At 38.1% G+C, this 27,573-nt stretch overlaps 2 protein-coding genes across 2 annotated transcripts; one reads left to right on the forward strand and one right to left on the reverse strand.

Moving 5' to 3' along the window:
- Positions 1–389: 389 nt before the first annotated feature.
- LOC108669178 lies at positions 390–6,676 on the reverse strand (the record flags this gene model as incomplete). The annotated part of the gene is made up of 5 exons (XM_018156477.2): positions 6,506–6,676; positions 3,089–4,704; positions 2,108–2,459; positions 1,714–1,835; positions 390–680 (listed from the first exon to the last, which is right to left on the reverse strand). Coding segments are annotated over exons 2-5 (2,360 nt in total), but the record flags the coding sequence as incomplete, so codon positions are not given.
- Positions 6,677–16,910: 10,234 nt separating this feature from the next.
- LOC108669179 lies at positions 16,911–17,306 on the forward strand. The gene has a single exon (XM_018156478.1). The coding sequence runs from the start codon at positions 16,911–16,913 to the stop codon at positions 17,304–17,306; it is 396 nt and encodes a 131-aa protein (XP_018011967.1).
- Positions 17,307–27,573: the final 10,267 nt, after the last annotated feature.

The raw sequence follows: 27,573 nt of genomic DNA on the forward strand, positions 1-27,573 counted from the left end.
ACGTTCAGCACAGCCTGCAGTACAGACAATACGTTAAGCACAGCCTGCAGTACAGACAACACGTTGAGCACAGCCTGCAGTACAGACACTAATTTCTGGTTCTGCTTGTGTTGCTAAACATCAGGTTTCTAAGACCCTGTTGAATGAAATTTTCAAACTTAATGCGAGGGCATTCATCAGCAGCACGTTGCAAATGCATCAGCAAACAGCTGTAAATGCAAAAAAAACTAATACCGCATTGGGATCATCCTGAAGACACACGATAATTTCAGTTAATGAATACCTGATCACTCCTAAGTTCAACTTCACATTCAAAATATAGCGCCCAACAAGCGTCCTCTGAACATAAGTTCACTCCCCGACATTGTCCTCACCATTTGTGTACGCACCTACAGGAACGCTTGCCGCAGGCGATGTTGTCACAACGGAAGACGGTGTTCGCCGTAGATCGCACCGTCACTTTCTCCTCAATAATGGCCGCATAGTTGCAGAACGGACAGCTTTCCAGATCCTTAAGCTCGGCAGCTAATATTTCCGCGGCCTGTCTTCGCTCGAGCAGCTTTTGGAACATCGTCTGTTCAAGCACATTACTGACGGCAGAGTCCGGCATCTTGGCCATGCATGAACTGTTCAGACATGGAAACTCCAGCTTGTCCTCGCCTATGAAGTTCTCAGTGTACCTGTAACAGTAAAGAGCAGATGACTATTTGAAAAAGGTATTAACAAGCTTCAGTATTAATGAAAACTTACAATTTGCGGGAGAGCTGTTCAAATGTTAAGCAATAATGATTTAGATGCTCGTAAAAACAATAAGCAATAAATTACTTCAATAATCGATGCTGAATCCACGGATATGAATAAATAATGTTGCACCGCAAGTGGAACTACTGCACAAGGGTATGCTGATCTAAGGGAGTCTGTACGCGCACTATGGCTTGCTTTACCAAGACCAGCACCTTACAAGCGTATGTATTTGCAAATAAATCTACCTTCCCGGCCGCCATGAGACGACATGCAGGCAAATATTGCATGTCATGCGCAAGAAAAGACTAGTTACAGGTTTTTCAAGCAGAAAAGATTCGCGCACCGGTTCATATATTACTTCGCTTGAATACAAATCTTATTGAAGGAGTCAAGATTGTGCTCTAGAAAAGGAGGCAAGAAGGAAACAAGATGCAGAAGTCTCTCGAGATCTACGAGTGACAACGCAACCAAAAATGGACAAATGAGTAACAAGAAATACGGACATAGCCATAGATGGAAGAGAAGCGGACCATGCACAAACTTCGAGAAAATGAGTCACTGCTCAGCGCCATTCTGGCAGGTTGAGCCGAGGCCTTCCCCTTCCATGGTAGGACTCGGATCAATTCCGAACATTAAACTCTCCACAAAGAGAAGCAAATTTACCGACACACATGTTTGACTGTAATGAATAGAATATCATATTTTTTCAAAACTTTTTAATAACTTGGTTTCTCCACTTGTCTAATAATTGGCACAATTGTTTTAAAAATTTATCCCCTAATGAGAGGTTGGTAAATTCAGGCGACGTGTTTCGTTTACCAAATTTGTTCAATAAACTTGAGCTTTGTCGCCTGGAAACGCTACTATTTAATCCCAACTGCAGTGCTGTTGTGCCACAAGTATAAACATTACATTATACAAAGCCAATCAAGTGTTGCCTGCCATTAAATTTTAACACGAACGTAATACCGTTTAAGGCACTCGGAACAGCAGAAGTGTGGTGCATCATATTGTTCATCACAAGCCAACATTTCGATCACTGGCTTGTCATCAAAGCAGCAGCAGCACTCCAGCGTGTTGACCACTTCTTTCTGATAGAACAACAATTAAACATCGACATTACAATTAAGGAGAAATCAATTCTCAGTTAATGTTAATTTGCAATCAACATAGTTAAAAAACAATAATATGAGCCATGATCGCAGAATTAATAAGGTTCAGATAAATGTAAGGAATCTTAACAAACTAGATCCATCAATCTCAAAGCAAAACCAAGTTCTTCAGACCTTCAAATTTAAATCTGTATTTTCTGGGTAGAAAATTCTGGGTTAACATTGACACAAAAAATAATTTCCATACTCACGTGGGGTGCACTTTCCTCCATATCTATTTGGTGCGCGAGGAGAACATCTTGCTCTGTGGTGCTGCATGAAGGATTTTCATCAAAATCAACCTGATGAGCAAAGAGCGCATCCATTTCAACTTGATCCAGTTGATCTTCGTAAGCTTCTGGCATCTCCTCCCATATGTTCTCATCATCTTCCTGACGGCACTCCACAGTTTCCGCGGCAACTGCCCTAATGGATGCAGTCGAGGACATGGACGTGGCAGACCATCTTGCGTTGGTTTCATCTGCGGTCTCATTGACACTATCAGCTGATGACAACTCATGGATTAGATCTTCTAAAGGTCTTCCCAGCACCACCTCATGACACCTGAGACAAGAATACTTCAGTTAGGTATATTTTCACTGTAAGCAAGAAAATCAAAGCTAAGTAAGAATAGAAATGTAGGTTCACCCATGTCTTTTGTAGAGAAATATTTACACTTGTGTTGCACTTTAAGCCATTACAAAAATTTTTAATAAATGAATATTGGAAAGAGACTCTCCATAGATATTGTCAAGTATTTTCCTTTAAAGATTTTCTCTTACATTCATCGCCACATGACTTTAAAATTTGAAGACATTAAAAAGTAGCAAGGCAAAGATGTCCTGAACGGCTGAGATCTGAGCAGGATTCTTACTTGTATTACAATGCACTACCACAAGTCACCAAAGGACAACAAACAGTTGTTGGACATGTCCTTATTAATAATTGCTGCTGCTGTTAAAATTATATCACTAAAGGCTTTCAGCCATCAGTTCTTCAGCTCCAAACTGATTAAATGTAATTCATATAAACAGGCCATTATAAGAAATTACAAAATTACCCCAGTTTGTATATAATTCTATTAAAATTGAATGTGTTGATTACAACACAGGAAATGATCCTCCAGATTGAAGCATGATTTTCATTGTTCTCCAGCTCTGTAACATGGACATATTTGGGTTCAGCCAACTTACCTCTGAGTCAAGTAAGCTGTATCCAAGTTTGGGAAATGTTCAATAAGCAAGACCAAGTGAGCTGCCAACAACTGGTCATTATGAGTAATTTTAGACACCACTTCACGACTAGTGGATGCACGAGTAGCATTATTCCCTTCTGAGACATCCTTGCTTCTTTTTGAGTCTACCTCAGGAGCCTCAGACCATACCGGTATGAGCCGACTTCTCTTGCGAGGTGAACGAGTTTTGGGTTCCAAATTTATCCGTTGTTTAGGCCTGGCGCCTTGAATGTGAAAATTTGTTTCTTGCTTGGTCACTGAGGTAGAAGCCTCTGTGTTATAATTAGGTGCAGTTGCAGAAGCATTAGTGTCTTCATAAATGCCATCATCATGAGGAATAATACCACTTAAATCCACAGTTACTATTCCTTCACTTGACGCTGACTCTGCAGCAAGTTCACTTTCAAAATTTTCTCCTGTAGAGGAATTAGTAAGATTTCTTTGTTCATGATCATGTGCAGAAGAAGTTTCCCTTTTGGGACCTAGGTTCCTACGTTTAGGACTTGAGTTGGAATCTGAGGGTAGCTCGCTGATACAAAGTGAGTCGCACAAGAGCGAGTCTTCACCTTCCCCTGAGCTCATTTTGTCTTCATCATCAATGCTCACTGAGGTACCACAGCCAGAATCCTCAACATCATCCTCCAAACGTTCTTCTGGTGAAGCTCTACCAACTAAATTACTTGCTATTTGAATATTTGAATGACTATTATTCTCACCAGAAGAATTAATTTGTTTATCAGAATTGTGAACAGCTTCTGACGATTTGAGATGAAATTCTGTGGAAGAACCACCAGTTGGGTCAACAATAGATACTGATTGATTTTTGTTGTAGCCCGAGACTAGGCCTTGTTCAATTTCTGCTGACGTGCATTCCATACCATCATCGGCCGCCATACCATCAACTTCAGGTGTGCATTTGTCTAGGGAGAAGTTGTTCTTCAGAGCAGCTTGATGCTTGTGTTCTAGTTCTTCCGTGGCTTCTTTGTGAGTAGCCATGTCTGATATGACAAAGTTTAGAACTAATGGTGCATCATCACTCATGCTGCTGGAAATATTGTCTTTTTCACCTGAATTATTTATCACATTTGAATTGAAGAGTTGATCAGCGTGGGATGCCTGGTCTTGAGTATCACAGTTATTCTGAAATTCTTTAATAGGATCCTCATGATTCTCAACAGTCTCATTAAATAGTCCTTGAAGACAATGATCTTGAACATCATGGTGCAGGCTGGGTTGCACCATGGGTTCATCTCTTTGCAGCTCATTAGGATTATCTTGAGTTACTTCTTCAGCAACACCAAAGTGAATAGTTTTTAAAATATTAGCCTCATCCATTTCAGCAAAGTTACAACCATCCTCTTTCTGTGCAAGCACATATACGATGAGCTCAGATGTGAGAACTTCAATGATTTGGTCATCTCGTTGGCCTTCTTCAATCATTTCTGACACTCGCCAGTACAGCCGCTCCTGGTCTAGCAAATCATAGCAGTTTGGCCCGCACATGTGGCACACCCCATTGGTTATGAGGGACACAACTTCAAACACGTCGGCCATACTGCAATTGAGACGTGACACCTGCAAAAATTATTTTGATTATTTACTGGAAACCACAAATCATTAAGAGACAGTGTCTAAGAAAAATTAAACCTAAAATAATAATAAACTTTCAGAAGTGCTGCACTTCTGAAGCATATTATGTTCAATAATATATGCAATATCTTTAATAATTATCCTATCCAAAGACCCCAAAAAACAAAGGGAATGGCACATTTTTGCATGCAATTTTTAAAATCACTGTAAAAAAGTTATACCCAAAAATTTGGAAAAATTTAGCCAAATAGGATTGAAATTGCATAATATTCAGATTTAGCATGGACCATAGTTATAGTCCTTGACACTAGATTGGAATTTCCATACTTATGAATGAGGTCCTGTAGCTTCTAAGGGGCCATTTTTTTATACATTTGAAATCTTGCAGCCCAATTGATTGTGCAGTTTGATTAAGAATTTGGGAATACTTAATTTAGAGGGAGCTGGGACGGGAATCTCATGGATGCAAATGGCAGGCAAGTGCTGCTCTAGTTGCAGTTTGAATGGTAGATACATTCCATGCCTGGCAGGCTGGCACACCTGGTCCCTTAATTCCTGTCCCACTCAACATAATATTTTTAAATGGCAATTGGCAATTATAGACAAGGGTGAGTACCCGTGAGTTTCAATTTCAAATCTCATGCAAATATTGTCAGGATTTCCAAATATGCCTGGCATATAATATGGGCAAAACTTGAAATTAATTTACTTCTTTTTATCCATTTGAATTTGATTTTTTAAAACTAAAATGTTTTCTTAACTAAAATTTATTTTTGATTCATTTATAATTTGGAATTTATTACCAAATTTAAGAACCTAAACCTAATCAACAATCAATTCAAAATTGGAGCTGAACTACTGAAGTTTGAAAAATCATGATTTGTTACATGATTGATGATTACCAATTAAGCATTTTAAAGCCAGAAGTGCCTAAAACAAATAAGCCAGGTTTCATACATCAAATATGATGATAATTCATTTTCTCAATTCTCATATTAAGCTCTTAATAAGTACCCTAATGTTAATGTTGAGCCAGGTTTCAAACATCAATTAAAATAATAAATTAATTTTCAAATTGATATTTTATCTCTTAATAACTAAATAAGTAATCAATGGCATCAGACATGGCTGTCATGTCCCTATTATTATGGCCCCATGGCAGCATGGCCATGAGGCAATGAGGGCAAGAAGCCATTAGCCAGGGATGATCCCGGATGGACACTACCGTAAATAATGTGATTAGACAATCTAGACCTGATATGGATACAAATTTTGTAGAATTATTACATCTGATTTGGGCAAATAAATAAGTAAAAAAATAACCCTATATCAGGCTAAATGAAACAAGAGCAATGATACAGTTGGTTGGCAGTCAAATTCAGTCATTGCAAAAATGCAAAGGCACTGCAGTGCCAGTGAGTGCAATCTGCAGAAATCATTTTATCAGTGACAATGGCAATGGGAGATTATAGTTTGACAGTGAGTAGCCTAGGGGCTAAACGTGTGATTCTATGAAAAGCCTGCACCTCTAGATTTCATCAATTCATGACTACCAGACTCCACAGCTCCACTTCATACAAATGGCATTTTATCAATGATTTGACATTTGAAACTGAAATGGTTTTAGAATACATTCTGAAAATTCAAATCTACGAAAACGGCTTATCTTCGAAGCCGAAGTTCAAAGCCAGGCTGCCAGCACAGGCTACAACTGACAGCACAACTGATAAGAAAATCATGCAAAAAGATAAAGTCAAAGTGGAGCCTTAGAAACCGCTTTACCTACCTTCTTTATAACGATCCTCTCATTGATAATTGGAATTTCTACAAAATTTGAGGGTCCGAAATTCGTATACCAGATACTCCAGAGTTCAACCTGGATTATTAAGTCCAGCTGTTCGAGCAAGATGAAAATATTTCAATTTCTCTACTGTCTCTGCCTACGACAGTTGTTCAACTGAACGACTACCAAACTCGGAGCAAACGCCACCTGAGCTCAAGAATTTTACCCTGCATGCTTTTACGTAAAATTTCTTACGGGCGCCTGTCATATCTATATCATTTGCATAACTTTAATAAATTTCAAAATTAATTTAAATTTGAAATACTCAAATGGCAACATTTTTTTATTTGTAAAACGGTAACAGGTGAAGATCCAAAGCAGTGTCATGTGTGTGCTTGAAATCGCGCCAACATCTAACTACCCTAAACGGAACGAAACGAGTTTCGAACGTGTACAGCAAACGAAACTTCTTATATGTTTAACGTGTAACAAAATGAAATAAAATATTTCCTAAATGCCAAAGTGAAAATGAATTAGGAAAATGGATTATCTCGAAACTTGATTTGGAGGACAATAATCTCATATCTTTACAATTAAAAAGTTGCAAGCATGGCAAAGGAAACTAAAGGTCAAAGTTCAACGTACATCGATTGTAGCATCGAGTTGCTGGGTAAATAAAAAATATGAAGCACTCCGGTACAAGCGCATGGAAAAGGTTTTGTACAATATCGGGATGATAGCCGTACTGTTAAAACACAAAGTGTCCATATTTGAGCAGAATCAGCACGGATGGCAGTGAAGTCGTATACTCTCATTAGTCTCATAAAATTCCCAAGTCGCATATATTCCATAATAATTGTTACATGTAATAAGCATGCTATGTAAAAAAGCATGCGTCGAAATACCAGATTTAGCTCAGTGTAGACACCACTATTATTTTGACTTTCCCTCGTAATTTTTTGGGACTACAAAACACACTAAACAACTCCGCTCGTAATCACATTACGACGCAGCCAATAATTTTAATCTATGGATTGGAGGTACTATGTCTTAGAGGGACAACTTGGACGGGAGGCAAGCATTAGTGTAAGCCACTGCTAAGACAGTTGCCAGTGCTTAGCCTGAGCTTGGTAAAATTGTTAGACAAGAGATTAACTAATTTGAATAAAAACTCAAGCCAATGTAATTATATACATCAACATTACTATACATTGCGTAGTGGTACGTCTCATTAAAAAATTAAAGCTTCTCTCGCATTCAAATGGATAACATAGCTTAGCATAGTATCTTCGGTGTTGAAGAAATGGGCCTGTGGCCGATTTTTGTACTTTTCGTGACTTTTCACAGATTTAAAAACTGGCCTTTTCACAAGGTTTAAGACGTTGGTTTACATCATCGTTGGTTTAAATCATCACTGGACTTGAACTAGTTCCATAGGCTGCCAGGCATTTCAAGACTCAACATATCAGGAAATATTAAAGATTATGAAGCTTCTATGTCTACTATCCCAGTGGTTACAGTTCAGTGGATCACGATTGGAGCAGATTGGCGCGGGTTCGATCCCAGCTCTGTGCACCAGTTTCTGGTCAGAATGGGCAAGGAGGCAAGCAAAGCAAAATTGGAGCTGTGAGTTGCAAGTTAGCGATCGCAGCTGTAAATGTTCTGCAATAATACGACATAATAAACGTCGGAACCACAATAGATACTTTTGCATAGCATTGTCTAGTTTATTCATGAGCGCGTTCATACTAGGAGCGTCAGCAATGTCAGTTGGGAGGCTGATCCACATGTCGGCGCCTCGAAGCGAGAAGAAATGTTGTCGCATGGATGAATTACAGCGGTGCAGAAAATTACAGCTTGTTGTCGACATAAACTCCCAAATATTTGTCCACGGTATACTTTTCAATCATTACAATCTCGTTGCAACCATGTCTTTCCACACTGTAATCTTGCTGCAGAGGGCGGGTGATCACACTTCTTCAAATGAGGTAGGGTCATCGGACAGTCATTGTAAACAATTGATTCAAGATAGCCTCATAAAAATTCACACGGAGCCAAATGCACAGATGGGGCGACCAAAGAAGGTCAGCTTTCAAGGAGGTGCTTTGCAAAATGTTGTCTCAGGTCAACGTAACGGCTATTAGAAAAACAAACCTAGACAGCAAACGCACGCTGCTCGCTTGTCCAATACATAGTGGCAACTGACTAGGCGGCACGCATAACTTTATGACCTTGCCTTTCATATTTAATACTCCTTAATATTCTGCGTCCTTTTCCTACAACATCTGGCTGCTTAGCACGAAATACAAAACCGGAAGTTTCTGTGAACCATCCCGTAAAAGAGGTACTTAAGGGCAACTAGATCTAGTTCAGTACCACCCATTCAGACCCGACTTCAAATAACGAAGCATACTTGTTCTATGCATTGTTGCACTTATGGCGACGTCGTCATCATTCCTTATCCTCATATGCATTTCATGTCGACAAAAAACGGGAACTCCCATAGCTCGTTTGACCAAGTTCGACAACTGACTTAACTTTATAGCCACCATGTAAAGTGAAGGTTTTGAAATGATTAAAATTTTTTTAATGATATGAGTGGCAGCATTACATGTGATGGCTACAACTCAAGAAAGTGAACTTGAAATTACTCTTAAAATAATTTCAATGTCCCGATAAATACAGTGGTTTGTAAACTGAGCAGTCTGTGGTTACTGGTTATATTCCGTCACTAGAAGCTGTATTCAAAGCGAAAATGACGTACAACTTACTTACATCCGCCCCCTGACATTTGTTTCCTTTTACACATTAAATAAATGATACCTGCATTGCGCGTCCTAAAAATAACTAAAAACCATGTAAAATTGTTTTTAGTAAGTTAATTGTTTTTAGTTGAAGTTAAAGAAGAGAAATGCGTTCGAGTTGTTGTTGCGTTCGAGTTGTTGTTCGTTCGAGTTGTTGTATTGCACTCCTAAACGAGCTTGGAGTGTCACTTCTCACTTAGCTTGTGTTATTCCAACGCATTTCCTGCCAAGCTACAACTTATGCGATGTGATGTGCAGCTTCTAGGCAAACCAAAGCCGTTCGCCTGCGGAACTGGAAAATTGTATACTCTACAACTTCTCGTGATTGAATGATTGGTATTTGTTTCTTAAATATTATACATAGACATATTGGCTTTCGCTTTCAAGTTCAAGACTTTCGCATTGGAATTAGTTGATAATATTAACTAGGATAAATACGACTTTTTTTTTTAATACGATAAAACTGGATTTATAGTCTCTTAAATAACAGGAAAAATTGTTTTGCACTTGCACATTGGTGTTTGACCACCAATAGGACCTTGTTGCCGATATATTTGTAATCTCTTCATAGGGGCGGCCATAAGATATGTGGAACGGAAAAAACGTCGAAGAGAGGATAATTACTTGAAAAGTAACGAATAAATGTAATGAGAATAATAGTCAAGTAGAAAATAGATATTAATGGAATGAAACGTTGCTCGAAATAGCGAGTTATGATATGATTTGCAAAAAGGAAAAGCGCGAGGAGTTTAGACCAACTCCTAAGCTGGGTACACATTTATATAAAATACTTAAAAACACTTTTTAAAAAAACCACGTTTTTCTTGTGGACTAAAAAGTAGAAAATAAGTTATGGTTCGCCCCAAAAAAACGTGTGTAGGGCAGATTTTTAAATTTTGGAAATTTGATGGTGAACGTACAGCCCGACCCACATTTTTTGGGGGCGAACCATAATTTATTTTCTACTTTTTAGTCCACAAGAAAAACGTGTTTTTTTAAAAGTGTTTTTAAGTATTTTATTTTCTACTTTTTAGTCCACAAGAAAAACGATTAAAACTTGATTAAGTATGACTTGACGTACGTATCGATGATACGCAGCGTCAGCGCCTGCTCGTCTATAACGTGAGCGCCCGCACGTCATACTATATATATATACTATATATGTACTTTACTCAATTAAACCAATTTAGGTCTGTAATTACTAGTTTTTATGATTGTATCTGAAATTGTTAGGCGAAAATAGCCTGCATGCCGAATTTTAGATCTCTAGAACAATCAGAAGTGGGCTAATTTTCGTTGTCAATGTTAACAACAAACAAACAAACAAACAAGCAAACAAACAAACAAACAAACGCGAAGCTAAGCTAAGAAAAACGTGTTAAAAAGTAAATTTAAACAAGTTGAGCACACAATCAAATCGACTATGCTAAGTTGAAGTGTTCTTATTAATACTCGTTGTTAAACTACACTTCACCATTTTTAGACAAACATGCATGGCACCGGCGGAAAAATATTTCATTTATGCAGTCTTTTTTTCTTCATCTAACAAATGGATATTCATATTTATTAGAAGTAGATGCAGCTTTATTGATCAGCGTTCGAAGAATTCGCCGTTGGTTCTTAACCCTCTACCGCCGTATGTCACTCTTCGGGAACATAACTTTCAACTTAGATTATACGTGCACTATTGAGTGTAGCAACCTGAGGACGTTTGTACGCAACAGAGAACATTTTAAAGTAACTTTCAACTTAAATTATACGTAAACTATTGAGTGTAGCAACCTGAGGACGTTTGTACGCAACAGAGAACATTTTAAAGTTGTACGTGGGGGCAACCATCAGTGCAAGTCATTTTGCGCTTACTTGAACGTATACTTTTTGGGAAGTAGGCGCGTGACAATATTGCTCCGGTTACTCATGTCAGGCTGTAGAGGGTTAATGCGACGTGTTCTTCAATGCGGTGCGCTACCTGAGATGCATGAAAGTATGTTTTTACTGAGAGCAATCGCGTAACATTTGCAATTTAACTGGGTCCTAACTAACTGATAATTGATTGTTGTTTAAGTGTGATCCTAATAAACTTATCAGCGATTGTTATTTAAATGTGATCCTAACAAATTTATCAGCGATTGTCATTTAAATGTGGTCCTAAATAACTGATCAGCGATTCTTATTTAAATGTGATTCTAACTGATCAGCGATTGTAATTTAAATGTGATCCTAACTAACAGATCATCGATTGTTTTTATTAATGTTGTCCCTATTACGCGAGTAGAAAGTTCATGAGGGCCGAAGGTTCTTCCATGACAAATTGTCGTGATATAGTCCTGATTTCTATATGACTAAAGTTCGTAATAAGATGACTATCTGATGTTTTATGGTCTGGCTTCAATACCGTATCAGTCTAAATGTACCCGTCGAGCTGACACGTTCTATAACTACCGCCGTAATGTAATGTAAGTTCTCTACCACGTACATGCTGACTTTAAATCTGCCGTTTAATTGTTTGTTGTTGTTACATTTGTGTTATGTTGATTAGTATTTAATGTCAGTTACTCTTATTTAAGGTAACCAGACATTTGTTTGAATAAAGCTTGAATTGTCAAGTATTCTTTTAATTATCAGTTCTTTTTAGTTTAGTTTAGTTCTTTTAGTTGTCAAACTATCTTTAGTTGACCGAAAGCTCAATGTTGTACATTGATCGTACATCATGCTTGTAACATGTTAGATGTAAGCTACGGGACAGCTAAACCATCTCATGTAATCTGGAACCTTAACTTATTATCCGTGGTTGGCAATTATAATATTTTTGTTCTCAAGAATATTCGAAATCCTTGACTTCAGCAAGCCATACTAGTCAGCGAGATCATATGCATGAGAACCCTTCTCATATTTTAAAACTTACACATATTTTTCTACTCCACTTGAAACCTTGCATCTGTAATTGGTCTCGCAGCTTTCATAGTTAACGGCTGGCTTCCTTTGAACCCTTCTCTCGAGGTTTAAATTAGCCTAAAGCCCAATAAAATGCCAAAAATGGCGAACAATTAAGTGTGAATATGACGCTTAATATGTTTAGGGACGCATTCTGGGCCCAACAAACTGGTTAAGAATGCGTTTTCTCAACAAGCTACATACAAACTCCTAAATTATTGATAGAATTTCAGTGCATAATTTTATTTAATTTGTTTGTCGAATCAGAGTGCACTTCAACGGCTTTTTTCTTACTGACAATTTTCTTATTGGTTTTCTCTATTCGGCGAATTAGGCTCTTGATAGGAAGTGAAAATCCAAATATCCAAGTTATATAATACCTATGTTTGTACTGATGTCATTTCAAAATTTCAAATTCAGTTGTTGCGAAACTCTTCCCATACTGATAATGAATGAAGTTGCATGCGAAACGTCGTACAATATAATTCAACGGCTTTCTGCACTTGTTCGAAACACAAATTCTAGTGAGGTTGACCGGAGCTTCTCCATAAACTCCACGGAAGTTGCTCCGAACATTTAGTTAACGTTGCCTCCTACCACCCCACTGAAAATAAACCGGCAAGTCTTTTGAATTAATACTACAGCGTGGAATTCAATTCAAGAATTAAAATTTATTTCAGAGATAATAAATTCAATATCTTTAGCTGAATAGAAAATACTTTGGCATTTATTCGATGTATTTAAGTGCATAAATACCATTCAAGGCGAAGTTTCATGAGAAAAGCAGAGTTGTTATTGCTTCAAACTTCACATTGATGGTAAATACGATATGAATATTTTGATAAATATTACATGATTATGGCAAGAGTTTTGAGGTTTTCCCTCTTGGATGCATCGCATGTTTGCTTTGCGCCGGGGGCATTTTTTAGATTTGAATTGAAAAACCGACGGTATGATATTCATAAGTATGAAAGCAATATCTTTATCTCTGATACTGAAGGTTTCCCGCACTTTGCATTCATTTGCTCCTACCAAGTCAGTTACGGCTGGAGGCTGACCTCTGGTCCTTTCTTGCGCGGAATGTGGCTTCTTAGGAGCATTTTTATGAACGCTAACAATTATTAATCATGGAGGAAAAATGGCTCAATTCAATTAGTATTTCTCAGCTTCTTTCTGCAACTCCCTGAGAGGCTTAAGCGGTTGGTTTTCAGCAACCTAATGAATTGCCAGTTTTCAGCGGCTTGAATACTGACTGAGATGGCTGACTCTAAGCGGCTTACATAAGGCTGTCGTGACGTAGGTTTAGGGTGGCTGAAGGAGGCTGATGGTTGCAGAGGACAGCTGAGGATGGCTAAGGACAGCTGAGGACCACTGAGGATGGCTGAGGGTGGCTGAGGATAGCTAAGTGTGGCTGAGGGTGGCTGAGGATGGCTGAGGGTGGCTGAGGGTGGCTGAGATCGATATGAGGCTGTGAGTGTGGACGCCGGACGGCGCATCGCTTCAGTTTGCCAGGAGCCGGCGGGTGGTGAGGTTGTGTGGTGTCTCCGCGGCAGCGGCGAGCGTGATTGCTCGATTATCTCGACAATTGCTGAGCAGATTACAACGTTTTTCGGTTTCTATAAAATTGAATATAATTTCAACGTGAAAATAACCAGCCAGTGGATTTCGTAGAATGAAAAACAAAAGCTTGACTGATGCCATTTTTAGCCTCAATATGGTCTCGGAGAAAGAAGGACTTTGCTCCATAACACTTTGTTCAAATAAAAATGCATCTCTAGTCGGAGATAATGCATCATTTGAACGCTTAATTGATGTGTTTAATTGTGGTTATTACTTAGGTTACCGTAGTTGTGATGCACGTCATTCATGCTGTGGCGAAGACAGCAAATGACAGGTCATCTTTACTGGCTAGAGCTAGTAACACGGAGTTCTAGGTTATTATTGGCTAGGGTTAGTAACACTTAGTTCTAGGTTATTACTGGCTAGGGTTAGTAACACGGAGTTCTAGGTTATTATTGGCTAGGGTTAGTAACACGGAGTTCTAGGTTATTATTGGCTAGGGTTAGTAACACGGAGTTCTAGGTTATTATTGGCTAGGGTTAGTAACACGGAGTTCTAGGTTATTATTCAAGTGCAAAGAAGAATCTTATTTCTGTTCTGAAGTATGAACAGGGAGTGCACAAGTAAACTCGAATGTTACTGAAAGTGTCGCGTTAAACTCAAGGGAAGCAAGAAAAACATAACAATTTATCACCGAGCTCAAGACTAAGCCCAGCTCCTTCACGCTAACGAATAACGAATCCTATTTTCCAGAGAGAATAAACACTACTTCCTACTTTCTAAATATTTTTCACAAACACTACATCCTACTTTCTAAATATTTTTCACAAACACTACATCCTACTTTCTAAATATTTTTCACAAACACTACTTCATACTTTCTAAATATTTTTCACAAACACTACTTCCTACTTTCTAAATATTTTTCACAAACACTACTTCCTACTTTCTAGATATTCTTCACGTTTTCCGGTATAATGGACACTAAATCTAATGCGAAATGTTATATTGCAAGGAAGAGCTTCGAAGTGCAACATGAGACCATCCTATACTAGGGATCCTAAATTGATATAACTGAGGATTACTAACAACTTTATAACTAAAGTTATGATAACAACGTTATAACTACACGCCAACGTTATAACAACACGTCAAAAACATAACGTTGCACTCGATGGCGTATACTTTTTGTTGAACGTTATTTATGAGATATTTCCTGACCAGTAAAAGCTCAAAACTTTTAAGCGGCAGCGAAGCTAACTATTCAACCTCGAAATATGTATAATTTTCTATAGGAAACGTCTTCTGATATCTTAAACAACATACCATTCAACGCTTTAAATAATAATGATGTTTTAACAGTTTACTGACTCAAGAGGATTTTATAATGTAACTAGGATATTTTACCATTAAAAATATTATTTGTAACTACAGTTGGTGATCAGAGATCAGGTTGCCATCTTTTGGTTTTAGAGGCATTTTATTTTAGTCAATGAGAGATGAGTTCTATTAGAAGACATTTCTGGTGCTCGCATCTCTCATGTGACATAAACTGTATTTTTACTGTTTATTTATATCCATTTTGATTAAAAAATGAAAAATTATTGTTGATGCACCAACATTAAGTCCGAGAAATGGCTTCAAAAGGACGCAAACTACGCAGTGTTTGGCATCCATTTTGTGCCGTGCATTAGCTTCAATTACAAGATTTACGAATAAACAATTTCGTTATTATCACCAAATCACATTAGGCAGGCGCTTTTGATTGTTCATAATTTTCTTGCTGTATAAGTGCTAACTTTAATTTACGTCCTGATTAAATTTAACATTTAAAATTAGTAATCATCTTATTGTGACTGTGAAGCTTGGTGTCGCCGAACTCAAGCGTTCCCATACCAATTTCATAAAATATAATCGGTACCAATAATCGAGAACGGCTTCATCCTAATTTTCTACATTTCCACCAAGTATTACTTGGAAATCACGAAGACTAAATACTTGTACATATTAATAATATAGTATATAATAGTAATTAGTATTAGTAATATATAATAGTATTTAATGCAATAATAGTATTTACTTAATTCACCCTGCAGGATGTGTATGGATTGCCCGAAGTAATGGCCGTATCTGCATGGCCATTATATCTATTAAAGTCGCGTGTATTATTCAATTACTTATTCAGTTTCCCTATTATTAGTTACCACTTAATTTGCTTTGAAGACGGCCTTTCAATTTCAATTTGACAGATATTGTTTTTAGTTTGGCCGATATTGGCTGTTAATGTGAAGGAATTTAAGCTTTTCTGCATTTGGTGCCCAGAAAGTATTCCGTACGGCGGATGTCAAGCTGAGCTTGGGAGCGCGCGTCTGCAGCCGTGCGACGTTGCCTGCCTCCACTCATGGAAATTGATGAAAATCAGTCCAAAAATTGATGCACTACTGCCCTTATGTAGGTCATCTTGTCCCAGTTTGGCACGAAGAAATTACGTATGAAAATCGGTCCAAAAATTGATGCAATACTGCCTTTATACGGGCCATCTTGTCCCAGTTTGGCACGAAGAAATTACGTATGAAAATTGGTCCAAAAATTGATGCACTACTGCCTTTATACGGGCCATCTTGTCCCAGTTTGGCACGAAGAAATGACGTATCAGTGTTATACGCTGTAAGTGTATCAGTATTTGGTCAATATGGCCCATTGAGTTTTCTGAGTGTCGCTTCCGCAGCTCCTGCGTGGATGGCGGCGGTCGATGCAGCGATCGGCAACACGCAAGGCGACACGTGAATTTTTTTGACATTTTCGTTGCCGTTAAATTTATTTCCATTAGTTTCATCTCTACGTGAGTATCGCATCCGAAATCCACATTCGAAAACGACTGCATTGCTTTGTAGTGATGAATTTCGTGGGTTTTGGTAATGGTGGTAATTGTGAATTGTGACACGTCGCACTTATTTCTATGTAACCTTGTGTTGTTGAGTGTTATTTTGCATGCCTTTTCAACATCCTTTAGCTTGGATAATTGTCACTGCGAATGTTTATTACGCGCCACAGTGGCGTATTTACATGCCATCGCGAGATTTGCCATCGTATTTACATGCCGTCGCGAGATGTTATCGTGCCACAGCGGCGTGTTTGGATGCCATTGCGAGATGTCATCGCGCCACAGCGGCGTGTTTGGATGCCATCGCGAGATGTCATCGCGCCACAGCGGCGTGTTTAGATGCCATTGCGAGATGTTATCGTGCCACAGCGGCGTGTTTGGATGCCATCGCGAGATGTCATCGTGCCACAGCGGCGTGTTTGGATGCCATCGCGAGATGTCAGCGCGCCACAAAGCGCGCCACAGCGGCGTGTTTGGATGTCATTGCGAGATGTTAGCGCGCCACAGCGGCGTGTTTAGATGCCATCGCGAGATGTTAGCGCGCCACACGCCATGTTTACACTTCAGCATCCACCAAAATGTCACAACACATCACGACGAGGAGTTAATAACGCGTTCGTAAACACGCTTCGCTCGACTCGCGTCAGAATTTTAAATAGAATTACGTAAACGCGATGACGCCATATGGGAGATTTTGGTTGGACGTTCGGGTGTGATAGTAACCGAAAAATATAATTTATTTGAAATTTATTGTTTTATGTGATAATTAAGGGAGTGATTCTGAAGAAGAAATGATTATTGAACGTTGATTACAGTGCGGCAATTTCTTTCACTTATTGGTGCATAAAGAATGTTATTCATTGATAAACATTTCATTCATCAATTGTACTGCATGATGGAGAAAATCTAATAAGTTCTTAATATTTTACATATTATAAAGATTTCATGATCTACAGAGATGGTAAAAATCTTTGAGTGATAATATTGCTTCGTTAAAAAAATGTCGTTCATGTCATGCGTTGACCAAGAATAAAGAAAACTGATTGCTTGAACGTGCAAATTAAATAAAAATATGTAAGTGACAATGAAAAAATGTGAAAAATTTATATAACAATAAATTTCAGCACGTTTTCAATGACAAGGTTGTTTCTGAAAATATAACTGATTTCCTTGACATTTTCTTTACCGTAACGATATTTTTGCAATGTTTTAGGCTTCATTTCTATCCCTATATGCCACGAGTGAATTCATCTAAAAAAGCTAATATCTCATGGCGCTTCAGAAAAATGATTAATTTTCCTCGATATCGCATGCCGGTTTTTCACTCGCTCTTTGATGACTGTTTTGACACGCGACATCGCGTCGCATCGTTCAGGCTGTCGTCAGTCTCGAGATTACTGATAGGGAACATCGAACACATTGATTTATGTTCCGTCTAGAGAACATAGAACACATAGATTTTTGCTCCGTCTAGAGAACATAGAACACATAGATTTCCGCCCTGTCGAGAGAACATAGAACACATAGATTTTTGCCCTGTCTAGAGAACATTGAAAACATAGATTTATGCTCCGTCTAGAGAACATTGAAAACATAGATTTATGCTCCGTCTAGAGAACATAGAACACATAGATTTATGCTCCGTCTAGAGAACATAGAACACATAGATTTAGATCCGTCTAGAGAACATCGAACACATTGATTTATGCTCCGTCTAAAGAACATAGAACACATAGATTTAGATCCGTCTAGAGAACATAGTCTAGAGAAAATAGAACACATAGATTTTTGCTCCGTCTAGAGAACATTGGAAACATTGATTTTTGCCCTGTCTAGAGAAAATAGAACACATAGAATTATGCTCCGTCTTAAGAACGTCGAACACATTGATTTATGCTCCGTCTAAAGAACAAAGAACACATAGATTTAGATCCGTCTAGAGAACATAGAACGCTCAAATAAACTCAGACGCAAGATTATAAGGAGAATCGCCTATGTAAGTTCAAATATAATCAGTGGGATCCAAAGCAGAAAAAGCTGATTATTTTACAATCTTGATAACATCCTCTGGCAGATATGGTTTTTCTGGAATAGTAAAATTATGGCAGATTTACTTTTGCAAGTAAATGATAAATAACAGAATTTTAAGTAATATTATCGTCAGGACTGATTTAAAACCTACTTATGAGCTGTACCGATTGTCAAGCTGTACAGATTGCTCAGCTTGACAAATGGCCAAGATGCAGAGATTGGCCAGCTGTACAGTGTACAGGTATTCAAACTGTTAAGATTTCTCTACTGTTTAGATTGCCCAACAGTATGGATTACCAAGCTGCAGAGAACGCCTATATGTTCTATAGATTACCTGGCCGTAGAGATTGCTAAGCTATTTTGATTGCTAAACTATCAAGGGAATTGTAATAGTTTGGAATGCCATTATGCGAACAAAGTGTCATGATTGCGTGAGAGACGCTCTGTGATCGATTAATTATGTCTGATTTGAAGTATGTAAGTCTTGCAACCGCGTCTGCATCACTTATAGTTTTAGTTAATCTGCAAATATAGAAGTAAAGCTGATGTTTCTTAAATATTTCAACGTGCAACTCTTGCTGATGTTATCGTTTAAGTCTGGAAATTTTCTTGATAAATTGAGCAAACAGTGACTGAGCGTCGGATATTTCAAAATTTTGTTTCGGCGCCTTTTCCATTCTGGATTGAGATTTTTGCCTTTCCACTTGATATGTGCGTGAACTTAAATTTTAGAAGAACATTATAAATTTGCTATCTTAAAGGAAAAAGTCAATTTAGCTTGAGTAAGCGACTTACGCCCTGGAACGTCTTTTATTGATGAAAAAATTTTCGATATATTTTTTCGAAAATAATACGCTCGAGTAGTTTTTTTTTGAGCGAAGGTAATTTTTCGTTTTGCTCCTTTCGATAAATCAATATTAGATCACTTAACGTTGTAAGTGACCACCAAGAGCTTCTTGCAGCTCACATACAAGATACAAATCATTTGATCCACGGAGCGTGTACCTTTTTACAGAAGGTCTGCTGCAGATCTCGGGACTTCGATCCAGGACTTAAGGAAGGGCCACTGTGACCTTGGCCTTTATCATCACGAACTGACAATTAAAGAATAAATTAACATTGAATCTTTCCGTGTAAAACACAACATAGTAGTGTGTAAAAAGTGTACATTGACAAATGGATTGAGGTCTTGCGAGACCAGAACCTTGCGATTTAGTTCTGTTAAAAATTAACTGTAAATTTTGCATTGTACTAACAGTCAACGCTCAACTTGCTCCAACCCCATGGTCGCGTGCCATATCAGAACTGATATCACTGGACAAACATGCACAGTTTGCTGCTGCTTTACCAAAATATGAACAGTTCTCCAAAATCGTTTCTAAACTTATTATTTAAGACCTAAACTTATAATTTTTCTAAACTATTCATAATTATAAACGATTACCTTTTAATGGAATGAAACGTATTCGTTCCAAGTAAATTATTTTTTATTTTTTCTCCGCACTCCCGGATGATGTTTGTTTACCATATTAACGAGGATTGTTGAGGGTTAAATGCGATTTTTGCCCTGCAGATCAAGGGACAGTATTGATGTCTTAGTCGTCACTCGCCTCGAAAAATAAACTATGCACACTTCGGAAATATGTTCCTCGAATTGAAACACCGATAATAAACATTTCATTAAACAAATATATCTATAATAATTCATCACTGCCACATCTAACGCAAATCTACAGAATTTGGCTGATCAATGGCTTGAACTGCGGAGGATTTGAGCGTTTGCCTAACTAGGCAAGCCGTGATGCCTCACTAGGCAAGCAGTGACGCCTCACTAGGCAAGCAGTGACGCCTCACTAGGCAAGCAGTGACGCCTCACTAGGCAAGCAGTGACGCCTCACTAGGCAAGCAGTGACGCCTCACTAGGCAAGCAGTGACGCCTCACTAGGCAAGCAGTGACGCCTCACTAGGCAAGCAGTGACGCCTCACTAGGCAAGCAGTGACGCCTCACTAGGCAAGCAGTGACGCCTCACTAGGCAAGCAGTGACGCCTCACTAGGCAAGCAGTGACGCCTCACTAGGCAAGCAGTGACGCCTCACTAGGCAAGCAGTGACGCCTCACTAGGCAAGCAGTGACGCCTCACTAGGCAAGCAGTGACGCCTCACTAGGCAAGCAGTGACGCCTCACTAGGCAAGCAGTGACGCCTCACTAGGCAAGCAGTGACGCCTCACTAGGCAAGCAGTGACGCCTCACTAGGCAAGCAGTGACGCCTCACTAGGCAAGCAGTGACGCCTCACTAGGCAAGCAGTGACGCCTCACTAGGCAAGCAGTGACGCCTCACTAGGCAAGCAGTGACGCCTCACTAGGCAAGCAGTGACGCCTCACTAGGCAAGCAGTGACGCCTCACTAGGCAAGCAGTGACGCCTCACTAGGCAAGCAGTGACGCCTCACTAGGCAAGCAGTGACNGTGTAGCAGGTGCAGAGCGTGCAGAATGTAGCAGGTGCAGAGCGTGCAGAGTGTAGCAGGTGCAGAGCGTGCAGAGTGTAGCAGGTGCAGAGCGTGCAGAATGTAGCAGGTGCAGAGCGTGCAGAGTGTAGCAGGTGCAGAGCGTGCAGAGTGTAGCAGGTGCAGAGCGTGCAGAATGTAGCAGGTGCAGAGTGTAGCAGGTTCAGGCCCGGTCTATATTTGTTTGGTCGTACGATCAGGCGAGGCTGTGATTGGTGGTCGACTCTGCGGCAGGACGGAGTTTGGTGCTGCATTTCATGTTATTCGCTATCATGAAGAAATCTAATTTTTTTCTTAGTGAACAGAAACTTATAAAGCAAAACTTAGTTAAGTAATCAATAACCAAATTTATAATTTATTGGGAATTAATACAGAACGTGTTAATTTATTGCGATCTTGAACATATTGGAGCAAACGAATATCTCTCCAACTGATTCTGCAACATGAGCATTGATTCTTGCGATAGCATGCGATGCTGAAGTAATTAATAAATTAAATAATTCGTTTCTTAATTAGTTAAATAAGTAATTAATAGTTCAAAATTCAATAATTATCGATTAAATAATTAGTAATTATTCTTAAATTAATTGGTAAATTACTAAAGAATTAATTTGTTAAATCATTTCGAAATATGTGTGGGGCAGTTCAACACACTTCAAACAACGATTTGATTTGTTGTCATGAAACTTCATCAAGATAAATTTTTGAAGTTTCTATGTAAATATAATGTCGAGTAAATTAATGTTTGGCCTGTGCGAGATTCTAAATTAATTTAGCGGAATTTTTGTAAATAATTTCTCCAGATTGGAGGGCTGAAAACTACAACTAAAATATTGTCCATAATTGTTTTGTTTTAATTTTTTACTTAACAAAGACATTCTGGGTCAAGTGCAAGAAAGTTGATCAGTTAACACCTTCATCTATCAAATGATTTTTTTGACGCTCTATTCACTAACAGGATTCAAAGAGGGAAGGTATGCTTCATATTTTGGTTTAACGCCCATTAGTTTTTTTTCAATCTAGTGTGCAAGAGACTTCTCTTACTCGCCGAAACATCGTCCTCTTAAAATGATCTCTAACAGAAAGCAATTATCAAGAAAAATATAATGCAAGTTGCACTATAAACCGGACGCAGTTTTGCGTCCCAACATACAAGACTGTCATTTAAAATGGAGGTCGAGGAGGGAAATTCATTCAAACGGTTGCGCCGCAGCAGAAAAGGCCGAATTAAAGTGCATCTGGAAGCCTTGAAAATCTCAAAATTCACTTTGGGTCTCTAAATTTTTTGAGTCTCAAATTCTTTGACCCAAATTTGGGTCTCAAAATTCTTTGGGTCAAAAAAAAAATCATCCTCATAGGTAGGAGTAAAATATCTGACATTATTGACAACATTTACTCTACCCTTGCACACACAAAGAAACAATTTAGGATTTCAGCTCATATCACAAGGTTTTAAGGACCCAATATGAGTCAGAAAATTAATTTCCTTCTCAAATTTATTGAAATGCACAGATTTCACCACCTCCCACACAACACGAAACGCACCTTATACCTCAACATTTTAGATCGTCCCTGATATACCTTCTTTTAACCATACACACCTTATCCCAATCATCAATATCATAACAGCAGAAATCCAAAACAAGCCTATCAGATTACTCACAAGCACACACTGGTCCGATTTTATACCCCTCAACACTACACGAATAATGCGACACAACCTCCATAAACGCAGTCCACCCAACCAAGCTCATAAGACATGGTTCACCATTAAAGCCATCGACCCAAAACTCTTTTATCAACTCGCATTCCCTCCAGACGCCCCAGCATGGAAGCACCGCTTATTCCAGAGCTCCGAAATACTGGCACTAGGCCTCCTACCAACGCTCCTGCATGCATCACCACTAATCCCATACACCATAAAGCCATACACCCTAACCCCTACACCCTAACCCCTTACACACTAATCCCATACACCATAAAGCCACACACCCTAACCCCTACACCCTAACCCCTTACACACTAATCCCATACAACACCCAAACCCCATACACCCTGACCCAATACATCCTAGCCCCATACACCCTAACCCCATACACCCTAACCCCATACACCCTAACCCCATACACCCTAACCCCATACACCCTAACCCAATACACCCTAACCCTAAACACCCTAATCCCATACACAACGGGCCACATGCGCTCGGTCGTCAGTTACTGTAGGAGCGCGCCCGAGTGCAGTAGCCCTAATAGCGATTACGAAGAGACGAAAGTCACCAGAGTGACTCATGGTAGAGACGAGGTTAAAAACCCTCATGGTCAACTTAGCAATCCTAACTTACTCCTGTAGTTCCGCAGTACATTCACCATCATCATCATCACCAATATTACTTCCCCTCTATAAATAAAATCAGAGCAACGAAAACGAAAAAAGATGAAATGTATGTATATAGAATAAAAAAACATATTTCTCAAATTATTGTGAATAATATATATATACTGTAGAGATTGCACCACATTTCACCCCTCACTACCCCTTGTAAACAGTCCAATGTCCTGACATGTTCCCTCTGCTCACCCTATTCCTCCCCAACCTATTCATACCCAAAGCTTTTTCTTTCAACTCTACCTTTCTTTAAATTTCTCCTTCTTCTTTCTTGTCACTCTGTGCTACCTCTTATTCCGTCTCATTTTTCCCCAGTGGCACCGCGCACACTGACATTTATTTATATATGAAACACTCACTGCACCGATTTATATATGAAAATTCATTATTGGGATGAACGGATTTCGTACGAACTTCCCATGTCAGTCAATATTCCTGTTGTGTTAGGTTGATGGATACATAACAATCCGAAATAGAAACATAATGACCTAAGAAATCTGGCCGCTTACAAAATTTTGTAACATTTAGAATTTCGTGACCAATGAAATTTAGCAATCTCAAATCTGCAAATCAATTGCACGAAATAAGTTTAGGATTTGAAGTTTTTAGACCTACGTAATACTTAGGAAGTCTCTCAGCATAAGTGGCTAAAATTAATCCTTGATCAAATTAATGGATCAAATTGATCTTAAAACCAGAGGAAAAAATTCTATTCATTATGTTCGATATTTTTCCGCAGATTGCAGACATTTAAAAGAAAACATTTTCTGACAGGATTTCAAAATCCTATGCATTTAAAAACAAAGCATATTAAGATGACGACAATTATAATCATTTTCAAAAAATGTTTTATTATCAATGTAACAAATCTTGCCATATAAAATAAAATTAAGTATAAAATATCTCGACAGGTTTAGTCAGTCCTCAATTTGATTATTTTTAATTTCAATATTCAATCTATTTTCATTGTAAAACTAAAAAAATGTTCATCTGGAATATTCCTCATCAAACAAAAGCGACAAGAAAACGAATAATTGAAATTTACAAAGTTTTATATATATATATATATATTTGACGTGGAAACAAATTGATTGTATCCATTCATCCAACTGATAACCATATCCCCATTAACATATTGTCCACTGATGGCCTGTGTAAACTGTCTTCTAACCATTGCTGAATTAAAATTCCTTATATCATTCGTCCGCTTAAATCACAAGTCCACAAAGAATTTATTAGCAAAGAAAAGCTAAATAAATTCATAATATGAATAAAGACGAAACGACATTTATGAAGAGATGGTGAATTTATTTGGCATTTTCTTTGTCTTAAATTCTTGGTGAATTTAAGTTTTATGATACCGGAAGTTCCACATTGTTCGTGTCTGATTGACAAATTATTGGGTCGATTGGCGCATGGCTATGATTGCTAGTATGGATTGTTATTGGATTGATGAAGACATGTATGAGTATGATTGCTAGTATGGATTGTTATTGGGTCGGTTGACGCATGGCTGTGATTGCTAGTATGGATTGTTATTGGGTTGGTGCAGTCAAGCCTATGATTGCTGGAATGGATTGTTATTGGGTTGGTGCAGTCAAGGCTATGATTGCTAATATGGATTGTTATTGGGTTGATGAAGACATGGTTATGATTGCTAGTATGGATTGTTATTGGGTTGATGAAGACGTGGTTATGATTGCTAGTATGGATTGTTATTGGGTTGATGAAGTCATGGTTATGATTGCTAGTATGGATTGGACCAAGCTAGTCACTCAATAAATCTACTGAATGGACGCCTTCCTTTAATCCAAAATAAGTAAGCTAAATGACCGAATTTTATCATCAATTGAAATAATTAATTGTTCTAAAACTTGCTGAAATTATTGTGAGTAACAATACTTCCAGTTGACATGAAATTGTAATTGTGAAATTTCAATAACTATTAATTTCAACATCAATATTTTTTGAAAACTTTGAGAATTTTGAATTTATCTGCATTCATCATTATTCCACGGGACGCCTGGATTAATTTTTGTCTAAGATGACGAGATCCTCGGTTGATGTATTCATTATGAATCTGTAATGGGAGCATCAGTCAGCGGTAAGAAACACATCATGTTACTTTATGGTTCAATTTCGTGATCAAATTACAATTTCTTCGTGAATGATCGATTGGCGACGTCGTTGAAAGTATTTCTGTTTAACATTGAGGAAATTGCCCCCTTATACAGTGGGGGGAAATAAATATTCGTACACTTGAAAAATCGTATTTTAATGTATGCATGTAAGTACACAAACTTAACAGGAAAAGTGATTTAAATTATGTATAGAGACGCATAGTATTCAAAAATACTATAATTTCTTTTGATAGTATTTTTGAATACTATGCGTCTCTATACATAATTTAAATCACTTTTCCTGTTAAGTTTGTGTACTTACATACATTAAAATACGATTTTTCAAGTGTACGAATATTTATTTCCCCCCACTGTATGTATGTATATTCGATGTCATAGCGGAGCGGGAAACTTTTTGTAAATGTTTTGTGCTTTAATTAGAAAAAAATTTAGGCCCACTAAATGCGCTTCGTTACGAGTCAGTTAGGTGTACTTAAAATGAATTACAGGTGCGGAAAAGCAATTACTTCTTGCTTAAATCAAGACGAGGATTTTAATATCAATGCCCAATTAGCTAGCGATTCCAAGTAAAAATTTCTTCCAAAGTCTTCAGAGGAACAGAAACTATGAACGTTTAAACATATTTCGAGTTGTTATCATCAATATATTTGCATTAAAAAAACAATAAAAATGTCTTTATTTTAGTGGAAGAAATGGACACGCGTCCATTTTAATAGTATATTTTCTTTCGAAAAAGTTTTTGTTTTTAGCTGAGCTCAAGAGCAGCAGCCTCAGCAAAGCACTCACATGGCTTCTCCCCTCGTAGGCGTCAAGTGTGAACACCACTCGACATTCTGAATATTCTAGCACAGTCAGTATCTATGCCAAGACTGTGATCTGTTGTGATGTTTACCGATAATAATAGCACAATAAAGGACGATAGAATTGTTGATTATAGTTAAGATGATAATTTTAGAGTTATACAAATGGTTAATGATCCAATTTTGAAATCGCGAACAGCAAAATGGGTACGAATGTATAAAATAAACACGTGCTATGGAGTTAAATATGTAATTTTGTGAATTGCGTAGATTAAAATATTCCAGCTTGCCAATTAAGTTGATTGCTCGCCAATTACGAAATTCTTATTCGAAAAACAGGAGCGAAAATTTCATTCTGAACAAAGTCCAATGCAACATAATTAATCATTTCAGTAATTACTCTAAATCTGCTTCAATTAATAATGTATATAATATATGTGCTTCAAAACAACTCAATGGATTATACATGCTAAGTTTTGGCTTTAAGTTTACTAACCAACTATAATAAATGATCGAGTGTTCGCAAATCCAAGTTACAAGAAAATCATCCAAGGTGAAACATTTTGAGTTTGTTTGACAACATAATTGGTTACATAAGTGGTGGAATGGTTGCATTAACTATCAGCATTTTAATTTCGTCCCATCTATGCCTATACACGACCCAATTAAAAAATACACAGTGTTTTGTCCGTGCTCCAACTCATCTAATCCTTACGACCGAGTGGGTACGGACTCCGAACAACCTTAATTAAAAATAAGCGATCAATTTCCCAGGAATGTGAGTGGAGATTTTCATAAACAGAAACCGATTCTGGTCTCTGGCCATTAATAGAGTGGCTGTTTTGATTTGTACTTAGCAGGCTTCATTGTTTGTTGAAGTGGCGTAAACATGTCGGTTCAGTGTTGCGCGGGCGCTACTTGGCTGCATGAGTGTAGCGCTCATGTCAGGCAGCCAGGGTCATGTAGTTAGTGCCTTGCTAAGTTCTAAGTTCTGTCTTTCTGGGCAAGCCTGTAGGTGCTTCTTCT

Source organism: Hyalella azteca, unplaced genomic scaffold (genome assembly GCF_000764305.2).
Source record: "Hyalella azteca isolate HAZT.00-mixed unplaced genomic scaffold, Hazt_2.0.2 contig12281, whole genome shotgun sequence".
Classification (NCBI taxonomy): domain Eukaryota; kingdom Metazoa; phylum Arthropoda; class Malacostraca; order Amphipoda; family Hyalellidae; genus Hyalella; species Hyalella azteca.

Coding starts and splice junctions, on each gene's coding strand:
- LOC108669179 (XM_018156478.1), top strand. CDS start 16,911: ATGTTATCGTGCCACAGCGGCGTGTTTGGATGCCATTGCGAGATGTCA.